The sequence below is a fragment of the Plasmopara halstedii genome (assembly GCF_900000015.1).
Source record: "Plasmopara halstedii genome assembly, contig: Scaffold_2956, whole genome shotgun sequence".
In the NCBI taxonomy this organism is placed as follows: Eukaryota; Oomycota; class Peronosporomycetes; order Peronosporales; family Peronosporaceae; genus Plasmopara; species Plasmopara halstedii.
The window spans coordinates 1,490,400-1,505,975 of record NW_020189861.1 but is presented as its reverse complement, the minus strand read 5'-3'; the positions used below and the strand labels follow the sequence as shown (position 1 = coordinate 1,505,975).

The window sequence follows — 15,576 nt, the reverse complement described above, 5'->3', positions numbered from 1 at the left end:
TACATGCATAACTACTGGCTACCTAGCCACATACCGTATTCTTGTTTGGGTGCAGTTACATCATGCCCATCTCGTGTGACACACACACACCTGTTACCAGATTACAGGTAACCCCGTTACAGCCTATATCTAAATATATAGGCTTTTCTAGCTATGTGGTTAGACTGAATTAGATTTAATGTACAACTACTGGCTGTTCCAGCCACGTACTGACTATTGTTCAAGCGTAGCCACAACATTGTGTGGTCACACCATCTTGTGTGACCCACACCATTCTTACCAGGTCAACGTGAAATCCCGTTACAAGAACACAATCTATGTGCGTGGTTGAGTCATAGCTACCTATGTAACGGGATAGGTATTCACTGCGATACTCAAGAACACAGGATTGTTGAGAAGGCACACAGATCGACTGAAGCTTTAGATTCTGGAAGTTTCAACTCTGATTATATCTCCAGACCAATGCGAAAGATCTAGCTGCTTAGTTGTCCATCATCATCTAGCTGCTTAAAATTTGGACTGGATTGCCATTTACCAGCCAAAAGGATGACAGCAACAAAGCTCATGGTGACCGCACCTACTTATCGAGCAATCAGCCTACGTATGTAATGAAGAGACTCACTATATCACCCTCAAGCACTTACGCAACATAAGTATGGACAAGAACATTAGAGAGGACGTCTGATCGATAGCGGAGACAACAGCGACGTTGTCGACGACACTCGCTATACCAAGACGCTGGCGTTGCAATTGATGCAAACCACGTCCGGCGATGAGACTCTTCATCTAAAGTGAATTTCTGCTTTTAAAGGGCCGAACGTTTAAAGGAATAAATTTAAATGAGCGGCAATGGCTCCCCGCAGACGCCTAGTTGTAACACTCGTGGAGGTGTCTCACCAGCGCATTTAAACAGCTACTCGGTCTATTCTTGTGTATTCCTCTTTGGGATAGCTAACGGATAAAACTTATAGTAACGTCTTTGATATATCTCGCTAGATACATCTGGTTAGTCTTCGTAGTCCATTCAAAGACCATGTTTGATGTAGACAAAGACCTTGCTCATGCTGCTTTCCTCGAGCTTACTTTCATCATCTGGCAACAATGTTGCTGCTGAGCCCAACAATGCCTGTCCAGAAACGTTTAGCGACACAAAATATTTTAGTGCGAGCTCTCCGTTGCAATGTGCCGAGCGTCGACCCATTAACGTAACTTTAGAGATGACGTCGACAAAATGGTGATGCCCGCAATATTGGTTTCCGCAAAGATTGACATCACCTGAGCTCAAGGTCAGATAGTTTAGCATCACAATTACCTTAAGGTCGTCCTAGACACCGTCTGCAAAGGTTTATTTTCTCCTCGGGTCGCTGTTAGGGAAGGCAAAGGAAAGAACCCTCGACAAGTTGGTCGTCGAAAGCAACATTTTTCTCACTCATTTGCGACTAGCGTTCAAGCCGCCTCGGGATAGTTTCCGTTATTGCGAGGCCTTCTTGGCCCTTTGGCTACGTATTAAGTATGCGCGACAATGTCCAAGAGACGCGGCACTTCGTGTCTTATGTATACGACACAAATCTGTAGACATGCCTCCTGGTCCGTGCTGTCATGGCTGACATGGGCGAAGTCAGAGGGGATACTGCCTTATGAGGGCATCGCTATCCACGCTTCACGAGACGCTCGCCGTTGCGATACGCGTTGACTATGTTGTGACGGCATCATATACCCACCCAGTATTTGCTGGAGATGCACACAGCATATAAAGATCGACGCTGCCAATGCGTCGAACATCCGCCAAAGTCTTTAATCACACTGGGCTTGAGGTCGGTCGTTCTCTATATTCTATAACCCGGTCATCATACAGCACTCCGCTGTTACGAGCGCTAACCAACCAAAATCGGTGAGAGTCAGTAGATGCGGGTCGTCCTAGAATGAAGGTCCGGATTCCACGGTGGCAATTTATCCTGTGAGCCGTCCCGTACTCCATGCACACTTCAATGCTACCATCAGGCCGGGAAACTCGACATAAGTCATCGTCATGCTTTACGTTACCGTAGCCCGGTAACCATTTCGCGCGCTTCTGATTTCATAAGCAGCCAAAACCTTTCTATGCGCGGCATGTTTGACCATAGTTTCACCGGATTTTGTTGCTAGCAACAGTCCAGGAACGATTGCTTTCAAATAGACGATAGAGATGTCGCAGCGTCACGCGGCTTGAGCTGATATTGCCGTTTAAGTTTGAAGGATTTTGAAGCAGTGACAATGTTTTCGTGATTAAGATATACTATGTGTTTTGGTGCATTCTGGGTATGCAGTGGGTGTCGCATTACCAGTTGAAGATTGACTAGTTCGTACCGTAACCTTGCAGTAGCTACGATCTGAATGGAATTTTGCGAGCTTGATAACAAATCAAGTACGTCAATTAATCGACTATGCAGTCTTCTCCGACTTTATTTTACAGTGGCAAGCAGTTCCTATTATGCTCAAGACGCGATGTAGGACGCAGCGAAAAGAAATACAGCGACAAGAATGGCTGCAAGCGCACGGCCATATGTACAGTCCAAATGCTAAATGCTCTTGGCGACTGCTGGTATTGTAAATTTCTGTAGATGTTAAACTCAGCATAAACAAGCTCACGCTGCGCTTCTTATGACCGTTTGGGGTAACGAAGGTGACTAGCGACAACTACACGCTCCACGATCCGTCGGGCTTACAGCTACGTCCATCGCACAAGTAAGCAGATGGACAGTTTCTGCGTGGGCGTAGAGGTACTTGCCGCAATAAATACTAGGTCGGCTCTGCGTGAACTCTCAGATGTGCAGCTTAAGCCTTCAGTGAGAAAGCCGATGACACATGAGAAAGCTGTGCGCTTCTACCAGTCCGATAATGTCTCGAATCTTCACATCTTTTGTATCAATACGAGTGACGAACGTAGCTTATCACCCATGGATCCTCCAGTGTTGTGGGTGCTCAAAGGCATGTGTATTGTCATTTCACTTCTTGTGGAATCACCACCACTCGATGACATTCCGCGTCTTCGATCGCTCGTCATAGCCTTGGTGACATATTTCCAGCGATGCGTCTTCGTCAAAATAAACGCTTTCTCACAAGCCTAGTGAGAGCGAGATTCTACTGGGCGTTGATTTTTCTTAAATCGATTGGTGACTGGCAGACCTGCCCTCAAGATCTATACGTAAATGGCATGAAGTTCGTATACATCGGATATTACTTATTACTTAGTTTCGCAGCAGAACTTCACCAAACCACGTCGAATTCCGCTGGCGTCAACACTAGCGCAAGTGTTGTTGACCCCCCAGAGAGTCGTTTCAGATAACTGCTTGCAGCGATTAGATGGCCGTAACGTCAACCATGCTTCGAACTGAGCAATAGCGCGTCGATCGCCAAACTAGAAGGTGCGCGAAATGATGGGCCCTCACATGAAGTATACAGGCTTCCCTAACACGGGAAGATCTGAAATGACATATTTATTCCCTCTTCCGAGACAAACAGCTGCGCTTTAACTTCATCGGCTCCAGCACAAGAGATTGTGACACCCAGTAGCTTCTATCTTCATTGAACCTACCACAGGAGACAACAGCTCACTGGCCTCAGGCCGAGATTGTAAAACTAAACATAATAATCAATCGAGTTATTACCACTTTTGAATCATTGACGTAATGCTGCTGTCATAATTCACTCTGTAAAGTATTATTTGTTTTGGGCTTAGGGTCTGACATCAAAGCGGTGATATCAGCTCTCTGCTCCAAAGCGAAGTCTGCTAATTTCTTACCTTTCTTGACGGTTGATGAATAATCTTGAGCTTTTCCAATAAGTCTGAAGTTAATAGGGGTCAGGTCAACTTAGTCACGATGTGATGGTACAACTGAGTCGGCTCTACAGATTGGCAACTCGACGTGCAGATCAGTGAGGTCCAACTTGTTTCTGACGAGATGCACTATTCAAATGTTTACGGAGTGTTCGAGACAAAATTAGCGTTGTAAGTCTCCTCTCACTACCTCTGGCAGAGGCTTTCATGCAGCTAGAGCATGATCACTCGGGATTTAGAATTTTCGCACGACGATGAAGTCGCCGAAGCAGCACAATGGCTACCCAAAGAGAAGGTTGTCTTATCATTCATCATAAATCGTTATTCATGAAGCCACTTTAGATTAATGAGTACGAGGAATGGGTCGAATATATTCAAGGATTCTACATAGCCTTTTATCATATTTCGATGGAATATGACGATGTGTAGCAAGAGACCCACCATGGATGCTTCGCTGCATACAAAAAAGGTATGCTGAAATTTGACATTGTTGGGGCCAAATATTGTGCCACATAACAGTGGCCTTCCCCAAGACGAAGTTTAAAGTCATTGACGCTTTTTCCCATGTAAAACACGAAGAGGAAGAAAAGAACAACAGAACTGCTTTTACGAAGGATCATGTATAAAGCCATACCTTGCCTAGGCTATTCTATCAAACTACATATAGAACATATAAAGCGAAAAAACATAAACATATATTGCAGACTGGTAAACAATTTACCCCGGTGCCAACGATCAGCGTCATACGATCATATGCAGTCGCAAACATTTTTTTGGGGGTGTTTCAGTGGGGAGAAGTGCTTGCATGCAGATCTAGCAAGGATCAAGACCATCATAGGTTGGCTGGGACCTCAGTTCAAAGAACAGACAATTGCTTGACCGGGGAACTACTTACAAGGTTAGTGCAAATCATGTCGACATGACGCGGTCGCTTACAATTCCCTCTTTGAGATTATTGAAAGGTGCTGCAATACGTTAGAAGAATCAGATTTTAAGGATGCAAGAACAGCTTGATGTGCCCCAACTTCGTCTCTCATAAATCCGGGTAGTTCATTCATTACCATCTAAGACGCTTCAGCCTTTGCCATACGCTATACTTTACCCTAGTGGATGCCGATATGTACGATTGTGTGATTGCGTTTAATACTCGATATGGATGACTACACAAGGAGCTACTTGCAATGAAGAATGCCTTTGTCAATTTCGAATGCACTATTTAGCCGTTTGTCATCTATATAGGTCATGCGTCGTTGCACATCGCGACGTTATCTCCACATTTCCCATAGAGAATCGCAGGTTGTATTCATATGCTATGCATAAGAATATAGTTTTATTTGATGCATTTATTGCGTTGCACTGAGTATTTTGTGCTAATGCAGTGTATAGTTGCTAAGATATTATCCCTTCTTTGCCGAGCATACCATTGAGATAAGGAATAAGCGGGGTTATTTTAATGAGGTGGCGACCACCGCCCTGATATAGAGTGTCGCATTTGATATAGAGTGTCGCACTTTGAAATGGTGACGTCGTCAATGGATAATATGGTACGCATAGCGTACAGGTCAGGCGCAATATATGTTGCGCATCTGGGAGCTTTGGAAAGCAAGGAAGTTTTAGACGCAGATGCTGCTTTACTAAAGCACGCGGCTGTACATTTGTATTGCTATCTTCTATCCCAAGGCTTACTGTACACCAGCACAGACTCAAATGATACCAGCGTTAATTTTACCTCGAGATGGGGACCCCAAATGCAGAAAAATGTGATATATCTCCGTAAATTTACCACCAGATTGCATAAATTGCGTGTGGGGGTAGGCTCCAAAATGATGAGACGCGGTTCCGAAGCATGCTATCTCACTTGTTGGGTTTGCGTTGACTGTCACAGCACATGCCTCTACAAGCTTTGTCTGATTTTTAATGATTATTGAGTTTTTCAAAGTGGTTGACCGCCATGTGTAGACTATGGATATAGTTAACTGAGAGGCCACAGACCAGGACCGACTTACCTATTCCAGTCTGGTTGTACTTCGTTGCAAAGCAGTACTTATCTTGCTAAGGTTAAGCGTCATGCGCAGGGCGCGTGACACTTCGAACCAAAGTTGAAACAAATAAAAGTAGCACGCCGATGTTAGACGCATGCAAAACACAATGAATACGTTGTGCGGAAAGGCATTTGAAATGACTACATTGATAGTGTCTGTGGTCTTTAAAAAACATTTGCAACCATGCTACATCAACCGTTCTCGGTTGATTTAAAGAAGATATAAGTTGTTGCCAGCATCATACTGCGATCACGTAAAGATCCCAGGTTATGGACCGGTCGGATGTGAAGGCAACTGATAAGCGTCTCCACCATTGGTTGAAGATGAGTCACCCTCTTGTAAGGCCGTTTGAGCGTTATTGGAGCCTCCAGGTAAGCAGTGCAATGGCAAAGCTCAGAGAGCTATTCCAATTTCTAAGTCATCTAAATGACAGGTGCACGTAAGAAATCAATGTGCCGCCTTCTCAGATCCTTTTGATACCGTAGCGTTGGCCACTCCACGATTACTTTGACATTTTCTGGGTCTGCATGAACGCCGTATTTACCGACATAACAACTTAGAACTGGTCCTTCGTTTGCACCGAAAAAACACTTTGCAAGAGTCACTAACAATGAATGACAACCGAGAGAGATCACGAGAGCCAGTCGCGGATGGATCGACCTTTACTGGCGCTGCTCTATGATCAAAGGTTATGCAATTTCATGCAAATCTTTGATGGGCCGGCGGGTACTATGTTTGTCACTTGCACACCATCACTTCCAGATCTAATGAGAATATAATGTTCCACTTATATAAATCGCTTTAAAGCCGCTACCCCTTACCATCTAGCGCACACTTTGCATCGATAAGGGGCACCCGTTGCATAGCGCTTCGCTTTAATGAGATACGACCGATTTTACGGTAATAAGACCGTCATTACAGCTAATTCTATTGAGCCGAGCGGGGATGTAAATAGAAAGAAAAATACGGCAAATGTCACCTCGACGTTTGCTTCGTTATCTAGACATTTTGAAGTGAAGCATGAGACGACGCTTTCAAGAGACTTTCGCCATAATAAATCTGGCTTGTAGCGCTTTATAATGGGTGAACTATAGTGTTTTACAGATTGAGTGCGCAAATTGACTATGATGAGAAGCGGCTTGCCAGCTTCTGGTACCCAATGTACATCCCGCATAGTGGGTGAGAGTTTCCTCCGCCGCCTCTGCTGATATTGCAGGCGATACACCCGGGTAGTGGTGGCTTGTGTGTAGCTGAAGTGCTTGCACACCGAATTAATGAGACTCGTTTCACTTTTGATGTGAACGAAAAGCCCGCATATATTGTTGTATCAAGGGTACGCACCGGCGTGGCGGGCAGCTTTAAGCAATTCAAACAATCATCTCGGCGTGATGATTGGAGCGAAAATCGGCGTGACTTTTGCGCTTGCAGCAAAGCAAGCTGAGCTTTTTTATCTCGTCGGTGACGATAAGTTGGCTATCGTCGTGAGTTTTATGGAGGAGGTGTCATCACCCTGTATGTCATTAAAAGAGTGCACGGCGTACGTGTATTGTGCATGAAGAGACGAAGGTAGTGAGCATTTCGTTCTTGGAAAAAGCTTCAGTCAAGGACGGTGGTATCGATCAGAAATTGAAAACCACTGCAGCCACTCTCGTCCGAAAGCATCGTGAGAATCGCACCAAAAACTGCTTTTGCAGCATCGGTCGCGATGGACGCACTTTCCTTGAGACCCGTTGATCCATCTTATAAGTGTAGGAGAGGATATTCTAGGTGTGAGTATATTATGCAAACCAGGAAAGTGAAAGAAATAGTTGTACTCATATATTTCCTTTGATGAAGACGCAAAGTCACCCGTCGCATCGCGTTTTCCATGAGCGGGCGGTCACTGACCTTGTGATAACTACAAACTTTGGTCAGTCACTAGTTCAATTGGATCATGGAGACAAACTGGGCATATATCAGCAATCATCGGATGACGAGCTTTCATCTTGATGTTGATGTCGTGCATAAAAATCGCAGCTTCAAGCTCTGAATGACGGCGTCCGCTTTATTGGAGCTGGTTTGCGAGATTGGAAGACGGGAGAAACAAAGCGATTTTCTCGCTCAGTACGCATATCGAACATTAGTTTTGGCATTATGATTACTAAACTGTACGAATTTGCCTAACCACTGACATCCTAAGCTCAGGCAGTTATGTTAAGAAGTCGTGATTCCTGGAATTAAGAAACTGTTGGATGGCTTTCAATGGCGCTTGTTTTGCCCTCGGTCTGAGCGAAAGACCCGCATGCATAGGTGTGTAAGAAATTGTTTTCAGTGTCAAGACCAGCTTCAGCTGAATTGAAAAAATTACGTGCAACGTGATTGAACTGGCAAGAGTCGTTGCAACCTTGTGCGTATAAATGGTCAAGCCGGTATGGTTGACACACGTTTAGTTCGTTTTCGTATTGGACTTAAAGTCGTCGTGAGTCTTGGCGGCTAGATTTGCGACACTTTTGCCGTAGGTAGCAGGTACAGAGCTTGTTAATTAGGAAAGAGAAGACAGAGCACAGAGAACGCCTCGTCATCAATGAAATGCTCGTCAATATATCGCCAAATGAAGGCGGAGATGCCTGGTCAGGACTAAAATAGATGCTGCTACTGCTCTCATTCGGAAGTTTGTGCTTCTGACCTAGTATGGCTTACATGTTGTTGATCACAAGGACTGCGCCTTTCTGAGAGACTAGCCAAGTCATGAGGTGTTTAATGTACGACTTCCGACGCGCTGGTAATTTCAGAAAAAGGCGCTTAGAGGACACGGAGTGAAGTAAACCTCTTGGCGCCGTGGGAGCTCGGCGCTTAAATCTTTTGAAAGATTGACAAAATATGTGTAAGTCTAAGCTGGGTTCGCATCTTGGCGAGGAAGGTGTGGAAAAGAATACGTTATATGCTTTTGAGTGTGTTCACCTTACACATACAAACAAATGATAGAAATACAAATGAAAAATTGTATAGAAATAACATTACATGTTCGTGCGATTGTAATTTTTTGACAAGCGATGTTTCTGAAAGCTAATGGAACATCGTAAAGCAAAGTTTGTTGGACATGTGGGCTGCAATCCGCACGTTAGTGGTGGTAGACGGCTTTATTATGCGATATGATAAAATTGTATCAATGTAATATAGTCTACGTAGCATTTATATTTCGATATGTATACTCTTAAAATAGCAGAGCTAACTAGACATCAAGTTACGGTTGATGTTTTCCTTTCCGCTTTAGATAGGAGAGTATATAATTAATGCGGGATCTGAAGCAAAACGTTTTTGTGCAAGGTGCCATGCGAAGTACATAAGATCCCCATCGATAGCGCTTATATTCATTTTCACGACCGAGTCGTCAAAGACTGTATCATCTGCGGGAATGAGACATAAAATGTCCAAAAACCTGTCTTCAGGATACAAAGATCAGCTTAAAAACTATGTTTCGGTGAACCGGTTGTCAAAGGGCTTTAGTCGACAATTCATCACTGAAAATGCGCTACCAAATTGCAGTTTTGGTCCACCATACGTAAGCGCTGGCGGGGGTTGCAAGCAGTACACAAAGTGGGGCTGCTGGTGCTGCTCGTTCAAGCCTTGGAAGGGTGAGACGAAGAGGTGCATTTTCTAGGGAGCTGAAATCGCCATACGGAGCCAAAGTGTGTCGGGCATGTGATATCTTAAATTCGAAGGTGTGTGAAAGGATGAGCACTGTTGTACAATACCTAATCAAAGGGGTGCTCCCAATGTGGGGGGGTTTGAAGCGACAGATACCGTGGGTGTTCTACCGCCTGACCAGGCAAACCGAGATAAACTGCTGACCAGATTGAGTGCTCTAAAAGATCTTGAGCGCCTGTAAAGGAAGGCGGGAAATAGAGGGCTATTTGTAGTATAATGAACTCTCATCGTCGCTAATGCGGCAGATCATTTTTCGGAGGCAGTAACGGCTACCTTCTTAATAGAGGGTCTGCGGACAAATGTGGCTCGCACCGAAACCTTTCGATTCTGCCCTACTTTTTCAAGGAAAAGGTGGGCTTCTCTATCAAATACAGGATACAACTTCTGTTCCGCAACGCCAGGATAGATTACAGGTAAATGACGATCTATGACCGCACGAGAAGAGATGGGCCTCAGCCATGTTAAGGAGAAAGAATCGGACTTTAAAAAGCTGATCAGCTTTGTGGTACTCGCAGATATCGAATCTACGATAGTATAAAACATTCGCGCATCGTTCGCTTCCTTCGCTTCCGACTGAGATATACGAAGGCTCTAGGCTTGCCCCACCCAACGGTAGCTGACGAGTCCCTCACAGAAAATCATCAATTGTAAGCAGCCACAGGGTGGCCTACTGGGATAGGATTGACTTTCATTGTAACTCATTACTGTTTTAGTCAGAGCAATTGAGCTCATCGATCCAGGAGCTTCGTGCAATTCTATACAACGCGAGACTATCAGAAACATTAGAAAGTGCGCGAAGGCATCAAACGCGCTTAAGACGGAAATGGTATCCGTGAGTCGTATGACGCGGACTGTTGTTATGTCGGTTCTCACGTGAAACTTGTGAGCGTCGACGGCGTGGTAAGCGGTCCCATTCTATACTTGGATTTGTGGTGCGATAAATACATTATTATGATGTGGTCAGGATTCCACGAGCCATGGATTGTTCATGGGTCGATAAATGTTGGCGCCTGGTACTTCTTACTTGGTAAGATTTTGCTGAGTCATAAAATCATATTTACCAAAAAGCAGTTGCGCTTTTGACGCCAGCACGAAGTTTCGGTAGCTTCGAATTTCTCGTGGCATTGTCTGAAATTGATAGCTCTGGTGTTGCAAGATGCGCTTGGGAGGCAAAAGTGGCAAAAAGCCGCGGTATCATAATTCTACAGACAAGTGCAATTATAAAGCTTGGTTTCCAGACCGTCTCTTTATCAGGATAGTAGAGGACGACTGTGTATTCGGACCCCAAGCTGTTCCTCTGAAGGGACGGTTGAGAACAGCAATAAGCTGGGGAGGGTCTGTGCCATTTCGGCGGATATTGGAAGTGAATGGATATCTTGGTAGCCTGGACCGGACCGGGGGAGCTGGAGCCGAAGCTGGAGGGCAATGACAAGTCACAAGTAGAAAAGCAGGTGCTGTGGCTCAAAGGAATAAATCGTTTGAGTCACGATGTGACGGTACGTACGGGTCCATCGTGCGGAGTAGTGAGGGTCCACGAGGAAATGGTTAGAAAGGCCATTGAATCGTAAAATTGAGGCGACCGGAATATCCAAAGGGGGGTTATAGAGTCACCCCACGATAACAGCAGCAGAAAATTTGTAGACTGGAAACAATCATTTTGCTCGGGATATGTGCAAGTAATCACAGGACGGTAAGGTCATTGAATTGGTATCGCTGGTTCTGGAGATAAAACTTGGCTCATCAGCCATTATGGATGATTCTGTCACCGAACACAGGCACAGGATACAGAGTGAGTAAAACTGCCGTTACCAAAAAAATAGTACAGCGTCACTAACGACTTTTTCGGTGCAAAGCGCGCGGCGGCTTCGGCGAGATGCAGTAAATCATTAAAGTCGGCACATAGCGTCAAAACCTCGAGCAGCAAGAAAAAGAATTGTTGATGCTTATATTTTCAGCACAAATACGGATTCCTTAAAAGATGAGGTGTAAATCATATCGTCGGCTGAACGCTCTTAAACTCTCTCGACCTAGCTGATGTTTACTATCAATTGCTGATGAGAGACAGCGTTTTTCTTTCATTGTGGTGATCACCTGGAGGGGAATGCTCAAATAGTGGATAATTGTACTGCTAGAGCCATTTTATAAACCAGCGGACTCAATCGTCTTGTGGCACAGCCTTTAAGACCCCATCAAGCTATGCGTAAAACTTTATCGATGTATTTGACTGATGGCGTGCGGATTGCGCGATGTTGGGTGTGGAAAACAACTAGAGCACTTGCCAACAGTTCTCTATTTTATGCACTTAAACAATCTATTTCAATAATATATACTAGTTCGTCTTAACCAACCGACACAGTACCGTTTCTACTTGTTTGAGTGAAAAGCATAGCTTGCAGTACAATTTTGCTAAGATACAAATGTTGTAGATTGATCGGGATCTACGTCCCAAAACGACTTGATATAGAGTGATGACATAAATAGCAAACTGCACAACTACAGTGCGAGGTGGCATGAATCTCACCGATCGCCTTATATAGTGTCAAATGGTGTTGGTGAGCAGCAAAATAGGCATATTTTTAAGCTGTGAAAGAAACCCTCATGGCTTTTATAAAGCATTTCTTTCAAATCCAAGTTGGTCGTTTTCATGTCGCCTGTGACGATTCCACCTTTGCCGCAGGCTGCGCTATGCTCAAGACAAATGTCGATTTACCTGAATGTGCAGTAGCGTTTGAGACTCGCTAGTTCGATTCATTCATAGGATAGTAACATAGTCATGGCAAGAGGATATTTGTTATGAGGTATGTCCTCATGAAGTTCAAGGAGCAGTATCTAAGCTCGAACACGTGTAAAATATATACAGTCCGTGAGCCCTTGTGCACAGAAACGATGTCATAACATTTCCTGAGAAGAATTTCATAAAACTGTCCTTTTTGCCAATTCTACTTTGGAGTAGATATAAGCTGGGTCATTATTATGGTGGGGGATGCGCTTTCGCGTCGTCCATATTATGAGCGGTTACATTTCACGATGGTGACGTCATTATTTGATAAGGCACTTCGCATATCGTCCGAGTCAGCCGCAGGATGTGTTAGATGTCGTTTCACAAAGTGCGTCTAGACCGCCTTGCCACTATGCTTTATCCCAAGACATAATTTATTTTAGCACCGGCCACAATGCACTCGCGTATAGGTGTCTTTCACGACAGAGACTTCACTCATTATGCTACAGCAGGTATACTATATGGACACCTTGAAACTCCTTGGTGAGCTGTAAGAAGTGGGTAAGCACATACGTGCGCAAGTTGAAACGAGCCGACGTGTTGATTTTTCGTCGCATACGCCATGCTGTCGGTGCCAGTAGAATGTTGGCCCGTGCCCTTACTTTGGATCTTCCATTTGACGCGTCCGGTAATATCGGCATTATAGTCTTTGTGGGTCATTTGAGCAAGATAGCTCATCTCTTTGCTGCCAGCAATAGTGCGATCGGTGAGGATACAGTCAAGCTGTTTCTAGATATAAGGTTTAGCTAATATGTCAGTAGCTGCTGTTTTGAAAAGATATCCGGGCTTTACGGTGGAACTATGGCGATCATTGTTCGAGGTTATTGGCGCCAGAATGAATATGCTGTCCATATATTCACAAGCAGACGATCAGACACAATGCGTATATACTCGCAATATCCTCTGAAGAACTTGTACGGAAAGATTGCGGGAGTTGCTTAAACTAATAATATTTGCTTCAATAACGAAGTACATGCAACTACAATATTCAGTCCGTTCTTTATGTTTTGATAAATTTCTCGGTGCATTTGAAACCGCCACAAATAACTTTAGTCTTAGTGAGGAAAGGGGTTGTCAACCAAATCGACTTGCTGATATCAGCCATGGCAAGATGAATGACTAACTCTTGATGAGAATGGGTGTCGTAAGCAAGATATGCGATGATTTGGCCAAGAGCCACACCAAACTATAATATCGCTTTGAATCGGAAGACATACGAGAACTTAAGATCCCAATTCGGCAAGACTGTTTGGATGCCGTTGTCGCTTATCACCTGGCGCACTGTCGGCCTTTTTCTCAATAAGAGAAGAAACAGAGTCACCAGCCGAAACGCACTTTCCATCAAACCCCAATTTTCGGTAAATAAGTCTATCGGTTGCTAGCTGTTACAACTGTCTCGTACACGAGGATAGTTATCAACAGCAGGAACTCGATGTGATGATTTGTCACCTCGTCGTCCGCTTCGTGCTTTAATTTATGAAGGAAAGCATAAGACGTCGCTGTACGCGGACATTTACTTTGCTGGAAACGGCTTGAAGCACCTAAAGACGGGTGAGGTGGCGCGCTTACCTCGCCAATGTCTAATACTCAGCGGGACTTTTACCAGCTTCTAGTACCTACTATAAATGTCATGTAGTGGGTACGGGTGTCGCCAACTGCTGCTCTAAGCGCAGGCGGTACTCCCCATGAGTGCTAAGCTGGTGACTCATGAAGCAACATTCTGATGCTCATTTTGCTCTTGATGTGAGCAGATGGTTCGTACGCAAAATGGTTTAAGGGATCCACACAAGAGCGGAGACCAGCTTCAGACGACTTAATCCGTTATCTTAGCGTGATGATGTGGACAACACTAGAAGTGCAGTGCAGTGGAGCAAGCGAGGCCCCTCGCGCCAAATCCATCTCGTTGGTGATGACAAGCTGGCTACAATTGTGAGTCAAAGCGGAGGTGTTGCAATACTTCTACCGTTAGAGAGACTACGGTGTACATGACTCATGTCGTGTAAAGGTTGAACTTAGTGAGCTCCTTCTCCGTCAAAATCGAATAGACGAATAGACCTTGTATTGCTTTATGAGGGTTAAAATATTCGTTAGGGACTCAGAGAGTCTCTTCGACCGTTCTCGTCGGAAAACACTAAATCGCTTCGGTCGCGCGAACCCCGCCTTTACTGGGAAATTTGCAGTGCCGGTTGTACTAGCGCACTGAGGGAATCTGATTCGAGCATGCTTAGAGGAGAAGGCATGATAAAATGTAGAGTGTAAAGCTCCACTCCACTCTTCATTCGGTTCGCAGAGTTTGCTCTTAGTTTGGGCCCTTTTACACAATATTTCGAAACAAAAGGAGCGAGCCCTTGTATGGTGCATATCATAGTGGAGATGATGTAATAGAAGTGTAGAACACACCCTTTACTTTTGGTACTATTGTATCGTCTACAGTTCTGTACATTTGTACAAAACTAAGATTGCACTTAGTCATAGGTTATAATTTATAGACAGTTTCTGCAGCGAGGCTGCCTTAGCTTTGCGCTTTGAGGAAGCGTAAGTTAGGTCACCGACCTTTCGTTCTATGCTTAGAACGAGTACGAGTTTAGCGGATCGCAATCCACTTACTCCAAGAGTAATTATTGCCTTAACCCAAGGCTAATTAACGCTTCCGTTTAAATCAAGACCTGAATTTATTTATTTATATCTGCGGCAAAGCCGCCTAATTTTGAATGTATAGATTTTTCTATATATATATTAATGTCTAAATACATGCATAACTACTGGCTATCCAACCACATACCGTATTCTTATTTGCTTGCAGTCACACCATGCCCATCCGTGTAACACACACCCCTGTTACCAGGGTACGTGTAAGTACGTGTAACCCCTGTCACACTCTCCTCCATTAAGATTGAATACATTTACAGTTCCAATTGATTATTGCCTCAACTTGCCAAGATCGATGAACTGGCTCTACTACCACAAACAGGTGGCTTGCGTGTCCACTAGACACTGCAAATTGGTTCGTTGGAACAAAACGACTTCCGTGCTCAATGAGCCCTGTGTCAACGACACTGAAGTCACCAAGTCTCGCTGGTTCTGACAGCGCACGCGGGCAGAGCCAACTTCGTCTCCCGCACGCGGTACAATGTCGGACAGTGCGTCCGCGGCACCCGAGGGATGTACATTCTAGGCTCGATGAGCACGAGCGTCGCGCTCCGCGCACACAATCAATGACGAGTGACCTCGTTGAGGATGTGGAGGTGGTT

At 44.6% G+C, this 15,576-nt stretch overlaps 3 protein-coding genes across 3 annotated transcripts; 1 reads left to right on the top strand and 2 right to left on the bottom strand.

The window, feature by feature from the left end:
• Positions 1-473: 473 nt before the first annotated feature.
• Positions 474-786, bottom strand: PHALS_06415 (uncharacterized protein; the record flags this gene model as incomplete). Its single annotated transcript, XM_024719698.1, has 2 exons — positions 474-577; positions 645-786. 2 exons carry the CDS (start codon positions 784-786, stop codon positions 474-476), a joined length of 246 nt encoding a protein of 81 aa, XP_024584971.1.
• A 124-nt stretch (positions 787-910) lies between these two features.
• PHALS_15160 (uncharacterized protein) lies at positions 911-2,734 on the bottom strand. The gene has a single exon (XM_036407215.1). It carries the CDS (start codon positions 1,301-1,303, stop codon positions 1,025-1,027), a length of 279 nt encoding a protein of 92 aa, XP_036263460.1. The 5' UTR covers positions 1,304-2,734; the 3' UTR covers positions 911-1,024.
• Positions 2,733-3,107, top strand: PHALS_06414 (uncharacterized protein; the record flags this gene model as incomplete). Its single annotated transcript, XM_024719696.1, has 1 exon — positions 2,733-3,107. The coding sequence occupies one exon, from the start codon at positions 2,733-2,735 to the stop codon at positions 3,105-3,107; it is 375 nt and encodes a 124-aa protein (XP_024584969.1).
• Between the last annotated feature and the right edge of the window lie 12,469 nt (positions 3,108-15,576).